This window comes from Pholcus phalangioides, unplaced genomic scaffold (genome assembly GCF_987345545.1).
Source record: "Pholcus phalangioides strain wild (caught in Gottingen) unplaced genomic scaffold, Ppha-v1.0 ptg000015l_1, whole genome shotgun sequence".
NCBI lineage: Eukaryota > Metazoa > Arthropoda > Arachnida > Araneae > Pholcidae > Pholcus > Pholcus phalangioides.
In genome coordinates, this window is record NW_028301608.1 from 3,368,028 (window position 1) to 3,390,877 (window position 22,850).

At 34.7% G+C, this 22,850-nt stretch overlaps 2 protein-coding genes across 3 annotated transcripts in view; one reads left to right on the plus strand and one right to left on the minus strand.

Annotated features, from left to right (window-relative positions):
* Positions 1-1,897: 1,897 nt before the first annotated feature.
* Positions 1,898-22,850, minus strand: part of mRpS33 (mitochondrial ribosomal protein S33) — a 52,239-nt gene continuing 31,286 nt past the window's right edge. Inside the window, exon 3 of the mRNA XM_089245381.1 lies at positions 1,898-2,187. Within this exon, the coding sequence (XP_089101507.1) occupies positions 2,076-2,187 (112 nt within the window). The 3' untranslated portion in view covers positions 1,898-2,075. The remainder of the gene's footprint in view (positions 2,188-22,850) is intronic.
* Positions 4,259-21,066, plus strand: LOC149075258 (mitochondrial intermembrane space import and assembly protein 40-B). 2 transcript variants are annotated; one of them, XM_089242575.1, is made up of 3 exons: positions 4,259-4,500; positions 13,843-13,926; positions 19,378-21,066. In XM_089242575.1, the coding sequence occupies exons 1-3, from the start codon at positions 4,479-4,481 to the stop codon at positions 19,722-19,724; spliced, it is 453 nt and encodes a 150-aa protein (XP_089098701.1). In that variant the 5' UTR covers positions 4,259-4,478; the 3' UTR covers positions 19,725-21,066. The 2 variants fall into 2 exon arrangements, with proteins under 2 accessions (XP_089098701.1, XP_089098702.1); XM_089242576.1 differs by having other exon boundaries at positions 4,284-4,520.

Consider the following 22,850-nt stretch of genomic DNA (forward strand, 5'->3'; position numbering starts at 1 on the left):
TACAATACAAGTGAATTAACATTAACAGACAATGTAAGATTATTATATTCAGAGGTATATTTCCTAGGTGGGGAGGGGGTATGCGGGCTTTATCCCAAGATGACAAGTTCATGTGAAAGGGCGTGACCAAAATTAAGTAATTGGTGATCAAGAACATGAATTAGAAAGAAAGAAGGAAGGCAAGGTTTGAATAGCCCACAGGTGGGAAAACTATAAATCCGCCTCTGATTATAGCCTACATTTATTAGGATAATTTTAATTTTAAAAACAATTCGTATCGTACATATAAACACTCCACAATATCTAAACCTTTATTTATTTTCAGTGCTTTGAGTATCATTTTATTTACACTTATATACGTGAATATCGCAGTAAAAACCCGATGATGATTTATAGAATAATACGTGATGGTATTTTGAACTACGATAATTTTTTTCTTTTGTTTTAAAGATACGTAGAAGATTTCAATTTATTGCAATTTAAATTGAATTCAAACAATTTAATTTTAAAAAGTACTACATTATTTTTTGTCATCCGTATAACCTGTATCTCTCTTTAAGATACAACAAAAAACTCAAATAAAGAAAATTAATAATAGGCTAATTCATTGAATTGTATTAAAAGTTTTTATAATTTTGGAACATGAATTATGGGGGAAAAACTTTTAAACACACACGTAAACCAACATATCATTTCCACGTTCGGTTTTGCAATATTCGATGTTTATGCCAACAGAAATATGTAAACCGAGCACACCAACCTTGTACCAAAAGCTTAGACGCTAATGAAAACTATGTGAAAATATTCAAACAAGCCACCCAAAGATATACGACTGATTATAAACATAAGATCAATGGTTATATTATATCTATGCGACTGACCCATAGTCATCTTTTTTATTGGTGATTACATTGCCTTTGTCGGTGCTGATCCTGTAGGCATTATGAAAACTTCATCGAATCGTCATTCATAAAAAGCACTGTACATTTCTACCCTTGATCTGCGACCAACTCCCTTCGCTGTGAGAAATCCCAACAAAAGCGGGAAGTGCAGCTTATACGGTGAAAATTAAATATTAATTGAATTGAATTATTAATTAATTGAATATTTCAGGTTCTTATGGAGATACTGTAATGGAGCACATAGAAATTTACCGTTAAAGATGGGCTCACTGTAATTTGGGGAATATCATACAAACCGAAATTTTTCCACCTGATATTGAAATTTTATCACAGAAAAAATCAATTATTTAACATTTCAAATTTTTATAACCGAATTTTCAAATATAGTTAAACTTTTATATGCAGTTCAATTTTTAAATGTAATTGATATTGTAATTTTAATTTCGATGACCTTTCTGCATTGACAAAAATTAATTATTTTCAGTTAACTGCGTGTACACTTTTGTTCATGTTTTTATTTCACGTGTAAGACAAAAACCTACATACAAGCTCGCGTGGAACATGTACAGTGAAGAATCGACGGTTCGACGAATTGATTCTGCGCTGTAATATATAAACTAACGTCACGACGAATTGACACGACGGAAAACTTGTACAGCTACGAATTGGAGCTGTGACGAATTTGTATCGCGACGAATTGGAGCTGCGACAAATTTGTACCGCGACGAATTGACACTGCGACGAATTGATACTGCGACAAACTTGTACCGCGACAAATTGGCACTGCGACGAATTTGTACCGCAACAAATTGAGGCGCGACGAGTTGAGCGCGACAAGTTGAGTGCGACAAATTGACCGGCTACGACAGATGGTGGCACCAGTATACCATGAAAAATTCACAACTGTGACAACACAAGTACTTTAAGGCCACACAACTAATTAATGAAGGCTTGGTCAATTAAGGTTTTACTACGTGAACTTTTACTACTAAATCTTTATGTTTCAAATGAATTAGCCAATCATTACTTTATTCTGATCTGTTTGTGGTACAAAGATTTAAAAAAAAGTAATTTAATGTTGCATAAGGACTTTTTTTTAATATGCTAGATGTAATAAAAAAAAGATACAGTACGATTTCGAATTTCTCCATCAGTCATAATTAACAGGCAAAACTAAAGCTGACTTTTTGCTTGAGCTCGCTTTCCTTCTCCTTTCTTGGGCTTGACCTTTCCTCTCAGAGCCCTGAGTCGAACCATTTCTTCCTTGAAATCGAGATGCTCATCTCTGCAAAAAAAAATTCAATTAATATTGTTCTCACACACGTTCCAATTTATTTATTTATTTTTTTACCCATATTAAAAAAATTGTGATATTGCCAAGCACCAACTCCTTGGCTATGTATGTCAGCAACCAGGGGCGTTGGAAGTATTTAGAACCTATGTGTGCTCGCCTTGATCTTTAGGTAAGAAATTGTGATTTCTAAATCAATTCAGTGAGTGCTTTGGCATGTCATGAATTACAGTGGGAGGCTACAGCAACCCTCCTTGTTTCCATTGCCACTGCTCTCTCTGTTCCCTGACACGGATCCTCTCTGAGGGGCCATTCAAATATTATGTAAGCAGATTTTAAGCCATTTTTGACCCCTTCCCCCCTTGTCAGCAAAACACCGACATCCCTCCCCCTGTCAGCAAAATTTCGTCAGCAGCTTAGAATATTTCATATCTTCAAAAAGGGGTGGTTGATGACGTAAGCAACCTTCAAACCCTCCCCCCCCCCTTGTCATCAAATCCGAAACCCCTCCCTCCTTGATGCTGATGTAATACTTGAATGACTCCTAATCACTCCTTTGGTCATCCACAACCTCTCTATAGGTTCGATCATTCACTGACTTGGATCCTCTATCTAGGTCACTGTTCTGATCTCTCTACATGTCACTTTTAATTGCTCATGTGCTTGCACATTCTAGGTCACTTTTGCAGGAGCATTGGAACTTGTGGGAGCACATCTTGATTTTTATATAAGAAATTCTGATTTCTGAATCAATTCAGTGGGTACTCATCTGTATCATGAATTATCAAAGGTGCTTGAGCAACACAGCACACCCAGCTCTCACGCCACTGTCAGTAGCCAAGGCTTGGAGATGTTTCTAATTTTTAAAAACAGGGATACACAGCCCATCCTGGTTATGGGATAGATACGTTAGATATAGGAACTGTCTTCTGAGGTTGTTTATTCATATTTCCATTTTAAATAATTTTTTACATTCCAGCCGTAGTGGTATTTGGTCTAAGATGTTTTATTTTAAATCTTGATTTCTTAGAATGCTGTTTTGTTATTTTTTATCAGATTTTTTCCCATTTAACAGCCATAGTGTTATCCTTTTTTGACGAGGTGATGATAATTTTTCTCTTTGGCAAGAAAGACATCCAAAAGCACGACCCTGCTTCGCTCATGACGACTTCTCATCATGCTCTCGAGCATTTTTCTCTACAAAGAAAATATTGCCAACAGATTATTTTTATGACATGAACTAATGCTTTTGACAATTTTTTTGGCTGTAATTAGGCACTTTATTTGCGTTTGCAATTTTTTGACTGTAATTAGGCACTTTATTTGCGTTTGCAATTTTTTGGCTGTAATTGGCAATTATATACTTGAATTCGACAATTGGCGATATCCCGTATGGCTCCCAATTTCCCGTACCTTTATTAAGGATATATGGTTAGCATAAGCGGTTATCGTGTGGTGTGCATTGATACTTTTCTACCGTTGCGCTTTTCGCGAGCCGGAGGTTGTGCACCCGTGGATTGCACTATTGAACCCCTTGGCGGGCCGGAGGTTATGCAACTCCGGATTATACTACAGCTGTATCACGGAATCTTATCCAAGCACTACATTACCTGAATAAGCCATGTTCCCGCAAAGCGAATATCAATTTCGAATATTCAACATGCGGGGGATAATAATCAACAATGTCCGGGTTGAGATCCATCGGCTTTTCACTGAGTTTTCTCACCACCTTCATGGACTTACTGTTCGTGGGTCGGGCCACGTCAACAAATATTCGGGCACTTAAACGCGCCATCCGACGAGCGTAGTTCGACATACCATTCGTCCAATCAAGGCGACCTATGTAAACATGAACGGCCTTGATCATCGCACTTCTCAAACAGTTAAAAAAAGTACTTATTTTTTTATTGAATATTAAATTATAAAAAAATTAAAATATGAAAAAAAATTTATTTCGGATTAAAATACCTTTTTGAACTTCAATTTATTTTATTTTTTGAGTAAATTTGTCTTTTTTCTTCAGTTTCACGGTTTATCGTAATTTGCCTTATCAGAAATTTATTTGCACTTTTGTAAATATGATTTTCCTCGTGTGTTTAGCTAATTCACAGGATTTGTGACCTGTTGGGGATTTCCTTAGTGTTTTTAGGGGGTATTTTAATTGATTTTGTTCAGACGACAATCGTCAGCGCGATTGACGGATTCGGGTCTCCAAGTCATTTGCGTGCTGAACTCTCTTCTCCGTTGTTGGTGTGTTTGAAGCCGGTACCGGTATCTCGAAAATCATGTCATACTGTGTTGATCATGGCAAGTATTAGAAATGAACGGTAGAGAATTTCTCTTGTTATTAAATCGAAATGAGCAAGAAATGGAGCTGAAGTGAGATAATTTATGATTGTTTTTTTTCTCCTCAGCCCAATGTATGAAGGAAAGACTTCCTTTTCCCGGATACTGTGCCTAGGTGAACCCGGAAAGGGAAGCTACTGGTCTCCGCCAGGAATCGAGCCCAGTCGGCAAGCGCGCTATCCGTATACACCACAGGAGACATAACCAGTTCTTCCTCATTTATACTTTTCTTTCCGAATTCAACTCGTCATAAAATCCAGAAAAAAAGTGTAGGTGAAATGGGGTTTATCAAGAATTACCCTTATGGGCACTAACTTTGCAACCAGATCTTGGGTTGCAACCAGACTCATAATGTAGGGAATAAAAAGTTCTTTTTGCATCTCACCTGTTTTCCTTTTTTTTCCATCCTTCTGTGGCACAATAATAATCCACGTTATAAATCGAAATAATCCATATGTGCATCCACGGAATTGAACAGGCAGTACACTGGTAGTACTGAATTTAAGAGAAATCGTTAATGCAAAATCAGATTCATCAGAAAAATTTATTCTACAGGGCTTGAAGTCATTGCTGGGCTTTGGCTGAACAAAAGCAGTTTAACACAGTGAATAATTGGGAAAAAAAATCTGTGCTGAAGTGTGGCTGACAGCAGAATATGCAGCAACAGCACCCCCATACAATGAACAACAATGCAATAGTGTAGAAAATGTTCTGTCCAATCGCTGACATACCTGCATGCGAATATGCAATTTAGATATAAAAGGGAATGTAGTAGAGTTGTTAATTTTCCATAAGCATGGTCAGCGCCAACATGGCGACTTTTTTCTGCACCAAAATTGGTAACCTTGATGCAGATACAGTGTTTGCTAGTTTTGGCAACCCTTTATCAAACCAACCACGTATATTTCATTAATTCAATTTTTTGTGTATAATTTCTTCTTAGTTTACTGCATTTCTCGCATATTTCGATCGATTATCTCACATTACCGCGTATTAGATTGATTTGATGTAATGTAAAATAAATTGAATTTTGTGCAATTGCATGTGTTCTTTATCTGCCATCTTGAATTGGCTGTCTCAAAAGCGGCAGCATTTTGGCACGTGTCAAAAAAAGTTGCAGTGTTGGCGGTGACCACGCTTATGGAAAATTAACCTATTAGAATTCCTACAGCTGTAACCATAGATATGATTTTGCTTTTCATTTGTCATGACTGCTCATGACTCCCTTGCCCCAAACATAAATTTTAAAAAATGAATAAGTGCAGCGGCCTACCAAAATGCAAATATGTTAGAATATTTGTGAATGATTTGAAATGATAGCAGGGCTCAGTTTCACAAGCCATCATTATCGTCAACTTGATGCACCGAACTGCATTTTGATTAAACCAGAAAAAAACCCATCTTACTATCATATCTGTATTATTGTTGTTATTAATGACACCATTATTAATATTTCACTGAGCAGGTTTAAAGCCCTAGTAGACAAATAAGACATTATAAAATCCAGTTGGAGCAGACAAGCGCAGAGAAAATAAACTTAACCAAGCTGTCACATTTGGCGACTTTCTGAAGGGTATCTAAACTCCATGCAGGAAAGTGTTTCCTTCATGTATTGGGCTGAGAAAAAAAAATCATATTCTTGCTACTGCCCCCACCTGGAAGCCATTTGCTGAAGTTAAAACAGGATACAGAGCCTCTATTTCAGCAAATAATACCATAGTGTGTAAATAAGAAAGGAATGGGCTATAAGGCTAGTGCACTTGCTTGGTTTGCAAGAGAACTGAGTTTGATTCCCGGTGGAGACCGGTAGAACTTTCTTTCCGAATTCACCTTTTGCATAATATCCAGAAAAAAGTCTTTCCTTCAAAAAAATTAACTCTCCAGCTGCGGCAGTTTCTGAAATTTTCTACATAAAATTTTTGGGTATTTTTATTCGCTTTGTATATAGAACATGGTAATAGTATGTCCCATAAAATTTTATAGAATACTTGAAATCCAAAAAAATTTGTATTTCAGCACTATCCAAATTTCTTAAGAGCGAAGATTAATTCGTTATCAACATAATGGTTCAGTCCTGCAGAGGTTTTTTTAAGGTTGCTGGGCAAGCAGTTGATTTGAGAACTTAATTGTTAAGACGTGTAAGTAGGTATCACTAAATAATCCATTGGTCGCTTTATGTCTCTCAAATTACATGGTCATGTGAAGTTAGATATGGTAATTTGTTCATTTTAGATTATTGCTGTTCATATGGTGATTTAAGCATTTGTGAGATGCCAGGCTATACATCTCTTGAGCCTTGTTTTCCTAGGAACAGGTGTTTTGTACTGCTTACAACTACTACTTAACCGAACATGCGCCAAGGACTATCTTAAAAGCATCGTGGGCCCTGAGATAAGTGGCTTTTCTGAGGACCTACCAGATAAATTCTAGAAAATTAGAACTAGATCTTATTCTCATGAGGCCCCTGTACTCTTGAGGCTCTCTGCCATGTGTTAAGATGGCACTCCATGCACCTCGTACACATTAATCTATGGAATTTCTAATGAATTGGCACATGCCGGTGAGAGAGAATGTGTGTTCTGATGTGTATGCTTGGCCCTAACATATTTATGTTGCTGAGTTGCGCTTGTTTCGTGTTCATGCTGCCATCTGGCTTCCATTTTCTGAAGTAAAGATGGAAATGCTTGAATTTTCATGTTTTGTCAGTATCGTGTTGTAGGCCTGCCTGCTCTCTACGGAGAGACTTCTTCAAATAGGAGACCAGCTCAGCTCACATTAGTGCCTCGAAGCCGGAAACTGCAGAAAACGAACTTCAGCCGACCACCACTGTGCCGTCAAGTGGGGTTCAAACTGGGATCCTCAGGACGAGAGTCCAGCACGATACCTACATGACCACACAGCGACTTCTGCTTACAATGTGAGTCACATAGCTCAACACTTTGTCTATTCATGAATAGGAAAAACAATATACAATATGCAGTTTACCTACAGAATGTAACATGCTACGCACTGTGATTTGTTGCATCCTCAGATTCATTGCAGGGCTGGACAAAGAACTTAGGAGCCAGCAAATTTTTTAGTCACTAGATACAGACACAGATCTGAAGTGGGGATCCCGTCCCCATTAAAAAATGTTATTTAAAAAATTCTGCGCCATAAAATACAGGATGTATGGGTACAGCATGACCTTTTACTTTATCCCTCCCCCTCCTGGATCCGCACCTAGCAATTTTTGAAATAAAATTCATTTGCTTACTGCTAACATTAATTCCTAACTTAACCTAATTTAATTCCATGATAGAGAACATAATTTCTAAGAGAGGACTGTACCATACAGAAGTAAGAAACATTCTTAATGACAAAGAATTGAATACGTTGTTGAAAGTGGTGAAGTGTATTTAAAAATATGCCAGAGTAGAAAAATTAAATTTCTGTAACGCCCAGACAAATTGTGTTACATTATATATACAAAGACAAGGCCACAACAGGCAAAATGCCCAGTGAGGTGACTTAGGAAAAGATGCCCATAACAAAATTTGTTATGGGCATCTTTTCCTTATATATGATGGATGCCATATATTTCTCAAATACAGCAACCAAATTAAAAATGCAGTCATAAGAATTAAAGACTATTACAATGCCCATAGAAAATATTTATGCTTGTCATATATATATATAAATAAATAAAAGTATGGATAGCTTCTCAATTTACTCCAACATGTTTGTTGTATTTATTTTTAAGTGTCAATTGTATTAGAATTTACTACCTCCGGAAGTAAGCTATTTCATTTATTAACAACCCTATTAGAGGAAAATTCCCTGCAACACCACAACCTAGAATTGTCCCTTACCACAATCAATGTTGGTGTCCCTTTGTCAAAGCAGTTGATCGACGGCGTATTAATAATTCATGGTCCATACTATCCATTTCGTTGAGAAATTTGAATACTTTGATTATATACCCCCTGACACCTGCGTTATTCCAATGTAAACATCTTCAAAAAATGAAGTCTCTCTTCGTAACTCAAGCCTCATTCTTGAAGCAGTAGAAGTCATGTGATTGGCCAAAAACTTCTCGGAATAAGTTAATAACAAACTGTTGTTGCGCACAAACAGATCATTCTTGGAGAAATTTGTTTTCATGGTCACAGCAACAAAGAATTGGGGGGGGGGAACCTATAGACAGCTAATCCCCAATCACTGTCTTTGAATACATTTCAACAACAATAATTGAAGCCATTTCATGAGGGCACGGTAGCTCAATCGATAAGATACTTGCCCAAAGTACCAAAGGATGTTTAGAAGTGTCGCAAGTTAGATACCCGGTTCATCCTTGTCAGAAAACTTTCCTGACATGGGTACAGCAGAAATGGCGAAATGACCACAGAAAAAATTGCTACCGCAGGGAGTCCGACATCAGGGGGTTAGCGCACCAACCTCTCAATGAGTATAAAAAACAATCCTGCCATTCAGAATCGGCAATAAATTGTAGGTCCCGGTCTAACTATCCCTTGTGTGCAGAAAATAATCGTGCTGAGACAAAAATGATCAATGATCAAAGCCATTTCATGAGGTATAAAATGCGGAAACAACATCAATGAGTTCTGGGGTTGATTGCCCTGGGCCACTCTTACAATGCACGAGACCTTTTTGCAGGATGGAACAATTATCACTAATTTCTTATATAGAACAATCATTTTGTTTTATAACTGGAACAAAAATTGCCATTTATCTGTAAAGAGCTGAGGGAAAACAAGTTTTTTTTGTGAACTTGTTCAAACTCTTTTGTAGAAATAAAAATTAATTGGAAAAATGTTTCATCATTATTGTCCCGAAAATTCAGTACTCGTTAGTAGTTTCCTACAGTACTTGCATGTGTAGAGATGTAAAATTCTCGAGAGAATAATCTTTCAGAGAATATTCGTATAAGTTCTTGATGAGAATATTCTCCTGTTATTTATAATATAGTTACATATAATATCTTTAAGAATATTCTCTGGAAGGACCACTTTCATAAATTACTGGGGTTATATATTCTTATAGAAAATAATAAGAATTATTCTGAAGTTATTATTAATAGTCCTTCCAGAGAATATTCTCGATAAATGACTTGAGAATAGTTATTTTTGATAAGAATATTCTCTAGTAATTTATAATAGTCCTTCGAGAGAATATTCTCCTTCCCTGTCTCTCTTCCCATCAAGAAGATGGGTATATTGAAGTTAGTAGACTACAATATTAAAGTTTGAAAGCAAAAAAATTAAACCAACAGGTAACAACTTTTAAAGAAATGTGAGTGATACAGAATTTAAGTGCATGTGCATTGAAGAAAACAACGGTTCTGTGTCTTCTTAGAATGAAGGTGATTATATAAGAACAGCTTCCTTTATCAATCAACTTTGGTTTAATTTCTTTGGTTGTAAACTTATTTCTGAAAATTTATCTAATTTTAAAATATTTTTTTAAGGTTTTAATCTAAAGGTTTCTAAAATCTGTATAACCAAACTTTTAAAACCTCTCATCATGACCTGGAGAATATTCTAGAGCCAAAAGTTGTCATTGGGGGTGATTATACCAAAAATTGTTTTGTTGTAAATGCTTCAGGATGAAAACTGATTTATATTTCACAATATAAATGCAATTAGTAAAAAAATTTAAATTATTTAAAAGAAAAATTAATATTCTCAATTATTCTCCAATTTTTGCATCCAGGAGAATATTTCTCCAGAGAATATTCTCACCTCACATCTCTACACACGTGAAAATTTTTAGGTGACATCACACATTTTTTTAGTCACCATGGTAACCTGTCGAGTAGGATTTGTCCAGCCCAGCATCAATACATCCAGCTGACACAAAACCCGCAGACAACAAAAGGAGTTCACTAAAGATCAGTATTTCTCTCAACGGATCATTTATTTATGACAACTTAAAGATTTCTTTTTGCGAACAAAACACAATTCATGATGCACACAAAAATTGTATTGCTTACATATTATGATCAGGCTCTTATCTCAATTAGATTCGATAGATCTTGCAACTAGGTAAAAAATATTAGATCTCTCACACTAAGATTCCAGAGGACTATATCCCATCAAGACATTTTGTTTTTCAACAGATGCTCAAGCACAACTCAGTCCATGAGAAAGTTTTAGGTTAATGTCGAGATATTTTGTATAAGGAAATTCCAGTGGGCGCCATCACCAAGAGGTAAGAGTTTAGTGACCAATCTGCTGTCAGAGATGATATAGAGGAGTTATTAGCGGTAGAGGAGAAAAACCACATGATCAGCTGAAATGTAAAGTCATGTTGCAGGGAATAGCATTCTCTCAACGTCCATGAAATCATGATACTTCAAATGAGACTGATCATTTCAACAATATTGGTTGGAACTCAGATCGATTTGTTAAGGCAGCCAAACCTGCTGGGAACAACTGATTGAACAAGCCCGGGGCAGATTAATTTTGTTCAACTTCACATTTTGGGATTATGCTTTCTTAGCAAAAGGTAAAATGAACAATAAAATTTATTTGAGTTACAGACAGGGTTGTTTGGTTTAAACCTTGGTTTTAACCAACTGGTTTTTTTCAAAAAATCAGATAAAAGTGGCCTAAATATCATTTTTTTCCCTGAAAAATATCATATTTGTTCATTATTAGCCAAAATGTTTCATTTTTACCTCATTTTATATCCTTGGGGTACATTCTGACGGTATATCTTTAAATGACATAAGATTTTATAAGCAGTTTTTTTCAAAAAGTCTCATAAAAGTGGCCAGAATATATATATATATATATACATTTTTCATCTGAAGTATCTTAGTTATTTAAAGTTATATACAAAAGCCAAAATTTCTCATTCTTACAACATTTTCTACCCTTTGGCTACATTCTGATGCTCTATCTTTAGCAAATTCATGAATAAGGATTGCATCACACATCTAAATGTAGTGGTGTATTATCTCACAGGGTTTCTTTTTCCCTTCACAAAGAAGCAGCTACAGTAGTGACACCATCATGCTAGGGGCAGGTGGTCCTATAATCCAATAAAGACACCAGCTGTCCTTAAAGGACAAAGACTAGTGTACTAGTTGTTACATTACTTCACATACATTTTCATTCCCATAAGAAGTAGCACATCTCCTACTGTATATCTCCCAGTCTTAATATTCAATAGTTGTTTTTTTATACTTTCACACACACACACTGTTAAGCCCAGTTAATCAAGGTTCTACTGTATAGTAGTAACAGATTTATAAAAAATAATCAGCTATATACAGGGTGATTATAATTTAAGTTTTGATTCCAAAACTATACAATAAGTACTGATCGGAATGACCTGAAAATTTGCATGGATACTCCTGAAGCAATGGACGTTTCTTTCGCAAAAGAAAAAAGTGCAAAATGTGCAAGTAGATGATGCTGTACTTGGCCAGCAGTATAATCTATTTTGTGCAACCACATCATTTCGGCACTTCCACAGCATCAGTGTGTGGATAGAACTTCTATCAAGATGCACATTGCAATACCAGCAAAGCAGCTGCTGAAGACCCATTTTGACAGGATGCACCTTAACCCTTGCAACTACTGGCTGTGGGGGTACCTCAAAATGTTATAAACAGTGGTCAGATTGCAAACTTTGATGAATTGTAATCTCCAGCACATTCCGTATATGTTAGAAGTTCCTCATTCCTCAGGAATATGAATGGGGGAAAGGGGGCGCGTTTGGTTTAATAAAGCTGAATTGCAAGCACATCCACATTATGACCATGGCATATTCCGATTCTGCTGTTGAACAAGAATTTTTGTGCTTTCAACCTCATAGCCAGAACATGGGTGGACAACATATTTAACATTTTTTGAGTAAGTTGTAGTTATTTGTTCAATTACTTCATTTTTTTTATGATGTTTCCGTGAATTATGGACTCGTGCAATGCTATAATTAAGTTATAATCTTGCCTTGACTGGCTATCGTTTCCATGCTGCGAGCAAATTTCCCACATGTTGGATGATGTCATTAATTTTACATTTTTAATTATTTTTTCCCCTTTACCAAATAAAATTGAATTTTTTCAGGAATATTCATGTCAATTTTCAAGTCATTCTGACAATCGCTCTTTTTTTAGTGTTTTGAAATCAGAACCTTAGTTATAATCACCCTGTATATCGTAAATCATCGTTAATTAATCTGCATTATTTATGCATCATTAAATGCATTATATTCACCTAATTTTTATTACTTTTTGCAAAATAACTTCGTAATTAAGTATACTGAAAGTAACTGGAGAAAAACCTTTATATATTATATGATTAATAATAACATTAAAAGAATTTTCAAACACACAGTAATCCATTGAGTTAAGCAAAAAATAATTAAATGGCAAAAGTTGGTTTTTGTTAAAATTTAATAAATATTTATTGATTAATTAGCATGGAAATAGTGTTAATTACATTAATAAACATTTTATTTTTGTTAATTATTGGAAGTTTGAATGATTTTTCAGAAATTTCATTGTTTTTAATGTTAATACTATTTAAAACAAAAAACCGGTTTAAACCAAAAAACCCGGTTTTTTGGTTTTTTTCAAAAAAACCGGTTTTTTTACCAACCCTGGTTACAGAGTAAAAGTATGAATCAATCGTATGTTGAAAGACAAAGGTAAATACATATTGACTCTTGGTCAGAGATGTTTTTATTCACAGCCAAAAAATTATCTTGGCCCAAACAGGCTACCACCCAACCTGTCTCACAACAAAACAATTACATCACCACCAACATTTGATCAAAATTTACGTATTAATTCAAGTTCAAATCATATCAGGTTGTCACAATTCCAGAGTGAAAACAATATGGAACAGATCTTCCACAATCGCTGCACATACACAACCATCGTGGCTGACCACTGATTGTTGGGAGAACAAAAGTAAACATTTCCAACTTTTTCAAAAATAATTTTGAGATTAAAAAACTTTTTGTACTAGGTCTATTAGTATATTACAGTAGTGGTTCTAAAAATTTTCTGTGGCAATACCGATTTTATATAGCAACCTGAGTTATGCATGGGATTTGTCAAGCCCTGGTCTTTAGGTTCATTACACATTCACGGCAGGAAATGCAGAACTAGGAAAATAAAGCATTGAAACTGCTAACCTCTTTGAAGAAATCAATTGTTATATTTGTTTTACTTTACTAATGCAATATGTAACATTACCATAGACCTCTGGCGGGAAAAAGTCTTAGTCTAGTAATTTTTTATATACAAATAGCCTATTCAGTAAGATTTTTTTTCTTTCTCCTACATAGGTAAAGATAAAGTTATATTTTTGTCAAAAGAAGACTTGGAGAAGCCTAGCACTATAGAGCTTCCAGAGGATGATGAAGTTGCTGGTGAGTTTTCCTTTTATAACAATTAAATAGGTACACTCACTTACACCAGGGTTGACACTCATCTCAAATTAGGTCAACTGATGATGATCTGCTCCAGGTCCTGTTTTATCCATCCCTGTATCCTATTTTTATCTTCATGAAATATGGTTAACCCCAAAGCAGAATGTTTTGTATTGTTCTGCAACAAACCTTTTGCTGACTGGAAATGTTCTGCAGTAAAAATTCCCCTAATAGTGTCTTCTACATTTTTCTTAAAATTCTTCCAGATTGTTCTACAGCAATGCATTGAATATTCTGTGACGAACGTCACAGATTTCGACATATTCTGTTTTGGGGATGGTCAAGAAGAGCTCTGAATATATTGAAAGACAATATCCCACTGATGTCTGAGAAAAAATTGATAACTTTAACTTGAATTTATATAAATATGCAGTCAAATCTTGATAAGCCGAATGAGCAGCTGCCGACAAAATACTTTTGAGTTATCATTAGTTTCACTTATCAGAGCTTCCAATTTCATATTGGGAAAAAAAAAGATTTATTAAAATATAACAGTCGTAGTAGTAAAACATGTCAAACTACTGGAGATGAAGAAATTTGAAAAGATAAAGCTATTCTAATTTAATTATATTTAATTATTGAATGAGGATATATTTAGAAATAAACTAGATGTGCATACTGTATTATGGAAACGCTGCATACATGATACTCGTATAAATTAAGTGAATTATAAGTAAAGTGTATAGACTATATATTTTCGCAGTAAAATGCAGTAATTTTTTACTGTCTCATGAGAAAATCATCATTCACTTTGCAGCCACTCAAATGATACTGTCAAATTCAATTAGTAAATGCCAAATTCTATTGTTAAATGCTAAATTTGGTTGCTAAATGCTATATTATATTGCTGAATGCTATTTTTTAAATTTCTCCCATTCTCAAAAGTTTGTCTTAAAAGGAAGAAGAAAACTTCAAGCCAAGGGAAAATTTTAACACAAAAATACAAAAAAAGTTATGGAGCCTAGTCAAAACGTCTACTTAAACAGATATTTGAGTTATCAGAGTTCAACCTATCTAAAATTCATTAGTTCATACTAACTGTATGGACAGTAGGATCCACTTAAAATCAGGATACGAAAAAATCATGATTAAAAAAAATCAAAAAGAGTAGATTTTTTGGATTTAAATCAGATTTTTATTGATTAAAACTAACAATGCTTATTAATTAAAACAAATCTTGTTTATCATTAAGAATATATTTTCATAACACCTAAGTGATTTTTTCTCCTAATTGCTCACATTTAATTAAGCATTAATGAATAAACTACAAACGAACTACAAGCAAAAAATATGAACACCAAAAATATATCTTTATCATTGAGCCCAAAGTAACTTCATGGATTAAAATTTTTTTTTGTAGACAAAAGTGCTTTTATTCATGTTTCCCCTCCTCGATTAAAGTGAATGAGTGGTATCAACTCAGTATCACACATATGGTGCCGACATCTTAATTCATTCTATGTACAAGCAAAAGGTCATTCAGCATCTACTAAATAAAACAAATTCTATTGAGACAAGATTGTTTATTTTATAATTAATGGATGTGTTTCTGACTTCATGATGTTGCTTAATAGTTTACACATTTTTATTCTTTCATAGATTTAATGAGTCTAGTTTAAAAAAAATGAGCAAACTTGAAATTTTAATATGAAAAGTAAAGTTCAACAATATTTATGTTGGTATAACATCTATTATTATTTTGAATCAGAAATTAGGGCATAGAATTCAAGGCTTTATACAAAAAAATTATTCCTCTGTTTTTTAATTGGGGGAACCCTAGTGCCACATTATAATGCATTGAAAATACTTAGTATACTATAGTTAAGTGCTAAGTTCAGCTCACTGTATTTTTCTGCAATTTTTTCCATGCACAAAATCTAGAAATGGAGCAGTTTTCTTTCTGCACTGTATCGTAGGAATTAAGTTCAAGTCTATATTTACCCCAAAGATCTCTTATACTTTTAATTGAGAACTTTACCACATATCAGTAACATGCATACTAGGTTAATTTTACTTCAATATCATTGAAGTTATGTAAAGAAAAAACAAAATATAAATTTTGTGATTTCCCTAGGCTGGGTCCTTTGGCGTTCCCCAAACCAAACTTTTCACTGGCCCCTCCATAGTTAATTTATAGCGTGAAAAAATAAAAAATAATGACAATCGTCCTAGGGCTAGAGCTCTGTCAACCCACCCTTGTAGGGACCAGGATCCTTACATATGCCTCGTAAACATTTCCCTGAGTAATTTATACCTAATCTGTTTGTGCCGGAACGTGTGTTCTGAATGTATGTGTGGTCATAATGCAGGACTCGACAAATTGGGGTTGGGGGAACTAGGTGCCAATCATCTTATCCAGTGTTTCCCAAAGTGGGCAAATATAGCAACCACTGGGAGGTGATAAAATGGTCCAAGGGGATGGTAGAAGCTACGGGCGTAACAGAGGATCCTGTGGGTTGGCTAGAGGGGGGGGGGCAATGTGGAACGAAAAGTTTGGGGTGCTATGATCAAAGGAAATCAAATGTAAATCTTTAAAATGGTTTTAGGATATTTGTCATGCAACAATTTTCTCCAGCATAGCTGTGGTTGTATTTTTTGGTTTCTTCCATGCAACAGCAAAATTAAAGATATTTGTTTGGTGTATATTCAAGCGAATTTTTTTTTCTTGTGTCTTTTGACTCATTCATACCATTTCATTGCCAACATTCAATCAATAACAATATTAGTTCATATTAAGTTAAAGAAAATAAGGCTTTTTTATTTCTTTAAATTCACAGAAATTAAATAATAATAAATATTAAACATTTATTTATTGCACTAATTTTAGTTACAATACATATTTTATGTTGCCATATCAGAGTAAGATAATTTTCGTTTTAATATGTTAATTTCTTGACCATAATTTGTAGTTATGATCTACTATAGGTTTTTTTCCCCTTTCATGATCTTTTTTTACCAAATCGCCAAAAACTTTCTCCAAACTGTTTTTACCTATCGAGCTATCATTATGTATGGAGCAGATTGACATTTTAGGTCTTCATGAAACCTTTTATATGATAGCCTTTTTATAAAAAGGCTATCATATGCAATTCATATGTTAATTTTCTCCCTGAACTTTTTATTTTTGCATTTGTTTTACAATTTTTCTGATGTTTCATCCACATTCAGTTCTATTCAAAAACTATAAATTAGCTGGAACTTTAAATCAATAGGCTTTCTAGATATTATGCTGAGGTGAATATGAAAAATGTGTTGTTTCCCGGTGGAGAGAAACGACACTTTTTCCCTATTCACTTTGGCATAATATTAATAAAAGCCTATTGATTCTATGTATCTTAATTGAGAAAAAATCATCATCCATCTTTAGCTAAAATTCTTTTTCCAGTTTCTTTCTCCGATAAACTACAATAATATCCCATTTGAAAATGTTTATCCTTTTTCCCTCATAAATTACTGGCATATACAGTGATATCTAAGCTAACAAATAAATTATTCTGGAATCACATTTTCGTTAGTTGAAACTCAGTTTTCTATAGGTTTCCGCAGGAAATAGTTTAATTCATTCTAGGAACTGCCCAAAATTTCAAAGTAACTTAAAACATGGAAGAGTTGATCAACTTTGCCCAAGAATAGTAAGAAGACACCAATGAATAAGACAAATAGGCTACATGAAAGCACAAAAAATCCTAAAAATGTATTTTGACACCAATGGGTGGCATCTTCAGAGGAAAAATATTTAACCACTAATCATGATGAGCGAGTTTCCACTTGAGCTGAATACCAAATCTGAACGTTCGGTTGCTCATATGGAAAAAATAGAAACTACCAAGGCAAAGATAAACAACTTCACAATTAGATTAAGGAAAATTTAAATGAAGATGTAAAATAAATGAAAAGAAGTTCAGTTTTTCACTATGTAGGCTATTTTATGCTATCAGGTTCATCAGGTGGGGGTATTGTGCTTGTGACATTAGTCAGTTCATTTCTCTTTCACGCACGTGCAGATGGAAAACAATAAGCTCCTAGGATGTCCAGAATTCAGCTTGTTATTCAGAGCCTTACCCGTATGCATTTTAATCATTTCAAGTCTAAGACTTTTCTCTTCTTTAATGCACTTTCTGTGAGCTTAATCATTTATTTTATATGAAATGGCTCAAAATTTCTTTGAAAGAGAAATATAGGTGTATCTGCAAAGTGATTGCGAGATGGAAATAAATTAATCTGACCCTAATTACAGGTACTCATTGGGCGCCTGAGCGGCGTAGTGGTTAATTGCTTGTCTTCCACCATGAAGATTGCCATCGAGGTCTACGGGCTCAAATCTGGGGAAGAACATCAGAAACAAGTTCTTTGCCTACCGAGCCTGAGGTGACTGCAGATAGATGGGGCCGTCATTTCACATTCAACTCCACTGGTTAGAAATTGCCGTATGACAATATATGACTGGAGTTGGTGTGTCTAAAGTAGTAGGTACTCATTGGTGCCGAATGGGGAAGTGGTAAGATACTCGTCTACCACCTTGAAGGTTGCTGTCAGGTCTGTGGGTCCAATCCTGGGAAAGGACATGGATAGCAAGTTCTTCCTCCACTGAACCTGAAGCGACCCCTGATAAATGGCACATTTATTTCAGACCCAACTCGATCAGTAGTAGATTGCTGTATGGCAATATGACTGAAGTTGGTGTGCTGTAAAGTAGTAGATAGTCATTGAATTTATTGAGATTGGCACGAAAATTTAGCTCATGTTTTATGTTTTCAGATGCATTCATACGAACTAAAATGGTCATTAACTGAAAAATTTTTAAGCCGAGGCATCACTGTATACTCATTCTTGTATTTAAACTTTACAGACTGTTTTACAATTCTTTGTTCTTTTGATCTGCATGTATGAAATCTTGCACAAGGTGTACAAAAATATCTCATGGTTCTACTTACATTTTCATTTAGCTGAGCTCATCTAATTTAAAAGTTATGCAAGTGAATACATGTGTACTTAATGTGTCTGACTCTATTTTCAATTAATCAAACATGGAGCTAAAACTATGACTGTTGATGGTAAAACAAATGTTTTTGATAGGCATAAAACAATTCAATTGGCTCTATAAGTTCAGATTTTTCTCCTGGAATTTGCATTTCTCGGCATGGTGGTCTACAACTATGGTGGTTTTCTTTCAAGCAGACTAATAAGTTGTACACTGAATCAACGTCATTTAATTTCTGACTGGATGGGATGGCAGCCATGTTACAGCTGTTAACGTTTTCAAAAAATGACCATCACCTTTGGCTCTTTGTTTTGAAGATGCTGAAAAATATATTTGCTAAATTTGTTAAATAAAGCATACATCTTGTAAATTGATGGGTATACTATATATTTTTGTATCTTTCTTTGCAGGTTTAGTTTTGCCAAATGGTGAAATAAACTGGAGTTGCCCTTGCCTTGGGTCTATGGTCATAGGTCCTTGTAATGTTGAATTCAGGGAATCCTTGTCCTGTTTCCACTACAGCTCAGCGGAACCAAAAGGCAGCGAGTGTCTTGAGAAATTTCGGGATCTCAATGATTGCATGGCCAGGTATCCGAAATTGTATGCCAGAGATGATGAAGATGAAAGGAAAGAATTAGAACAAATGGAATTTGATAAAAACCATGTTGACAAAGGGGAAGAAATAAAAGCTGAGACAGCTGCAGTCAGTGAAACTTCGGATTCATCGGATAGCACCGTATCAGTTCCAGAGAAATAGATATCTTTGGAACAGTTACCAGTAGAATATATGTGTCAAGTGATAAACTTGATACTTTTGCATCAGAGTTTCATGTTTAGGCACTGAGAATGACAGGAGTTAATGATTGGACATACTTAATACATTGTGAATGTGTGAATGAGATGTTTCTATACTTTGTCATCAGTCGTACGGGAAAAAAGTTTGAAATTAAAAAAATTATTATTGGAATTTCAGTAAATATTTACTGTCAGCTTTTACACAACTTTTTTACTCCAGACAAGCGGTTAGTGCACCAACCTTTGTTTTGACAGGTCTGGGTTTAAATTCCTTGTGTGGAGGCACAAAGGATAGCCATCTTGAATCAGCTTAGAACTGTGGTACGCTCCCAGTTAATAAGCTATAAAAGTGATGGTAGTGTGGAAAAATAAAATTTGAAAATAAATTTTTAATCTCTAAAAAATTTAGTTTTTCATGAAACAGTGAGACGAAATAGCACATGAAGTACACACATGCAGTCATTTAATTCACTGAATATAGAAAAATATAATTCAGAGAGAGTTAGTTTCAACAAAATTGATCAAAATAACGATAAAAAAACTCAGTTTGATGCTCAGGATATGTTGATTGAGACATTTTAAAAAGTATGTAAAATCAAAACTTCTGTATGGTTCTGTGGTTAACATTAAGAAAATAAAACAAGTATAAAATCAAGAAAATTACAAGAATCTAAACAAACTACCAAGTTTGTAAGAATTTAACTTTGTACTTCATGAAATGCATTTGTGCTTCTAGTGAAAATAAGTTCATGATAAAGGTATCTTTCGAACCGGGCAGAAGGTTTTCCTTTTTTTTTTTAAATCAAGCTTATCAAGCAAATTATTATTATGGAAATGTTTTTGCTCAAAGGGTATATAAACACATAACTTTCAAGTTGTTTTCCATATTTTCCTAAACATGCATTTGAGAGTTTGCGACAAGTAACCTTGGGTAATTACAAAAAATTAAATGATTTAGATCATTTGAGTTGAATCATCACAGTCAGATCTCTAAGTTGTTACCGAATACGAAGATGGAATCAGAGTTGTTGAAAGGATAATTTTTTGTAATCCTGTCTGGATTCTAAAATAGGAGGTTAAATAATTGAATACTGATTTAGTGGATAAAACCACTAATTTAAATGTTTATTTTCAGTCTGAAATTTTCAAATGCAATGTTTTTTCAAATGCACACTTCCTGAGTGCATATTAATTTTTTTGTCCACCTATATATATATATTTATATGTAATGTGTAGAAAGTGTGTTCATATATATATAGTAGAAATGCATAATTTTCTAATAAAGTGCTGAGTAAAAAATTTAATGAAGCAATTTCACTGCATTTTGCATAACGAAAGATTAACTGCTTGTGTGAATATGTTTTTGCTATCCTGAGACATCTATTTATACAGAGTGCATAGCAAATAGGGGGGTATGGCATTTTATTGGTGAACCATTGATCCTAGAAGTATACTTCCAATTAGAAAAAGTTTCCGAATAACATGTTGTACTCAGATATGTCATTCATGTTTCAGGGGGGTTGTGTAGTTATTAAAGTGAAAAAAAAATTTACTTTTTGTTTTTTTTGTGTGCCCCGAAACTCAATTAGAAAGTTGTTTCTCTGTCTTTCCTGATCCCAACAAAAAAAATTTCCATGTTTTTATCTCAGTAAATGTTGCACTTAGAAACATAGATTTTTTTGGCATCAGGAGAGACAGGGCAACAACTTTCTAATTGGGTTTTGGGGCACCCAGGGAATCGTGTAAAAAGTTAAATTTTTTTATCTTAATAACTATACAACTCATTGAAACATGAATGACAAATCTGAGTACTACACATGATTTGAAAACTTTTTCTAATCAGGAGTATACCTTTAGAATCAATGGCTTGCCAGTAAAATGCCCCCCCCCTTTGTTGTACACCCTGTATAGATATTATCTTTATTAGGTAAAATCATGTGTGTGTGATTTTATGTGGTATTTGTGTTTTTATGCATTGAGACTGTGACATGAAGAAATTATTATTCATAAATTCTCAAGTAGCTGATAGTGTGAAATACTCATCTAGCAACTTTTCTATGTTGCTGTTGGAAAATGCCACACATTAGCTCTCTAATATTGCTGTTTTTGGTAGATACTATTTAGTCTTTAAAGGCATTGTTTGTGTTAAAATATTTAGCTTTTAAAATCAGTGGAATTACATTAGATATATTTTTCTGTTCTCTAAATTTATAATTTTTAATAATGTAGACATTGACTGACTACAGTACCTCGTTGTAAATCTAAAATGAAATTTCACACAGCCGATTGAGGAAAGTTTGAGACAGTACTTATTGCATGAGAAGTGCATTCCATCAGTTCTCTGTCTGTATTGGCAATCGTATCATATATATATATTGGTAATTCTAAGATTTTAGATGTCATTGGGGCAATACGATTGAAACGTTGTTTAAAGGTTGATTTATATCTACAGGCATTCTCCGTGGCAGATGTATAATCATATTCGCAATAGGGAAGTCTAGGGACAAGGGGGATCTGGTGCCCCTAGCGCTGGAGCAAGACAGGCGACTCAAGACGGCTTACTCTTTTTACATTTAAAATATGGGGGGGGGAGCGCTAAAAGGGAGTACTGGCCCCGGGCAGCAGAATAAACTTTCGTTTCTAGTTGCATCCTGTCATAGGCAGAGATAGACTTGGAAGTCTGGGGGGGGGGGGCACGATGATGATGATGTCAATTCATATATGCATATATACATTAGATCAGTCAACTTCACCTTTGATGCTGGGGGGGGGGCAGCCCCCCCCCCGTAACACCGCCCATGCGCCCCGTGTTTAATATTTCTTGATGTATTCATGTGTAAACATATTCGCACCTATCCTAACGTGACCGCGAAGACAGACACACAAGCACCGTGTCGGGTCGAGCCAACACCTAGAGCAGAAGATGGTCGAGCGGAGAATAAATTTTGTAAAGTTGCGCGATTCTAAGCATGCACGTTTTCCTGAAGTTTCTCTGATTCTGCGCAACACCACCTATAGAACAAGGCCTTCGCACGAAGCTTGTGACATCATGGAAAAAGGCCATTTCACTTATTACCATTGGATATAG

Excerpts from the sequence above, each read along its gene's own strand:
- LOC149075258 (XM_089242575.1), top strand. The coding sequence starts at position 4,479 with ATGTCATACTGTGTTGATCATG. Across the intron at positions 4,501-13,842 it reads GTCATACTGTGTTGATCATG|GTAAAGATAAAGTTATATTT; the intron begins GCAAGTATTAGA and ends TCTCCTACATAG. Across the intron at positions 13,927-19,377 it reads AGAGGATGATGAAGTTGCTG|GTTTAGTTTTGCCAAATGGT; the intron begins GTGAGTTTTCCT and ends CTTTCTTTGCAG.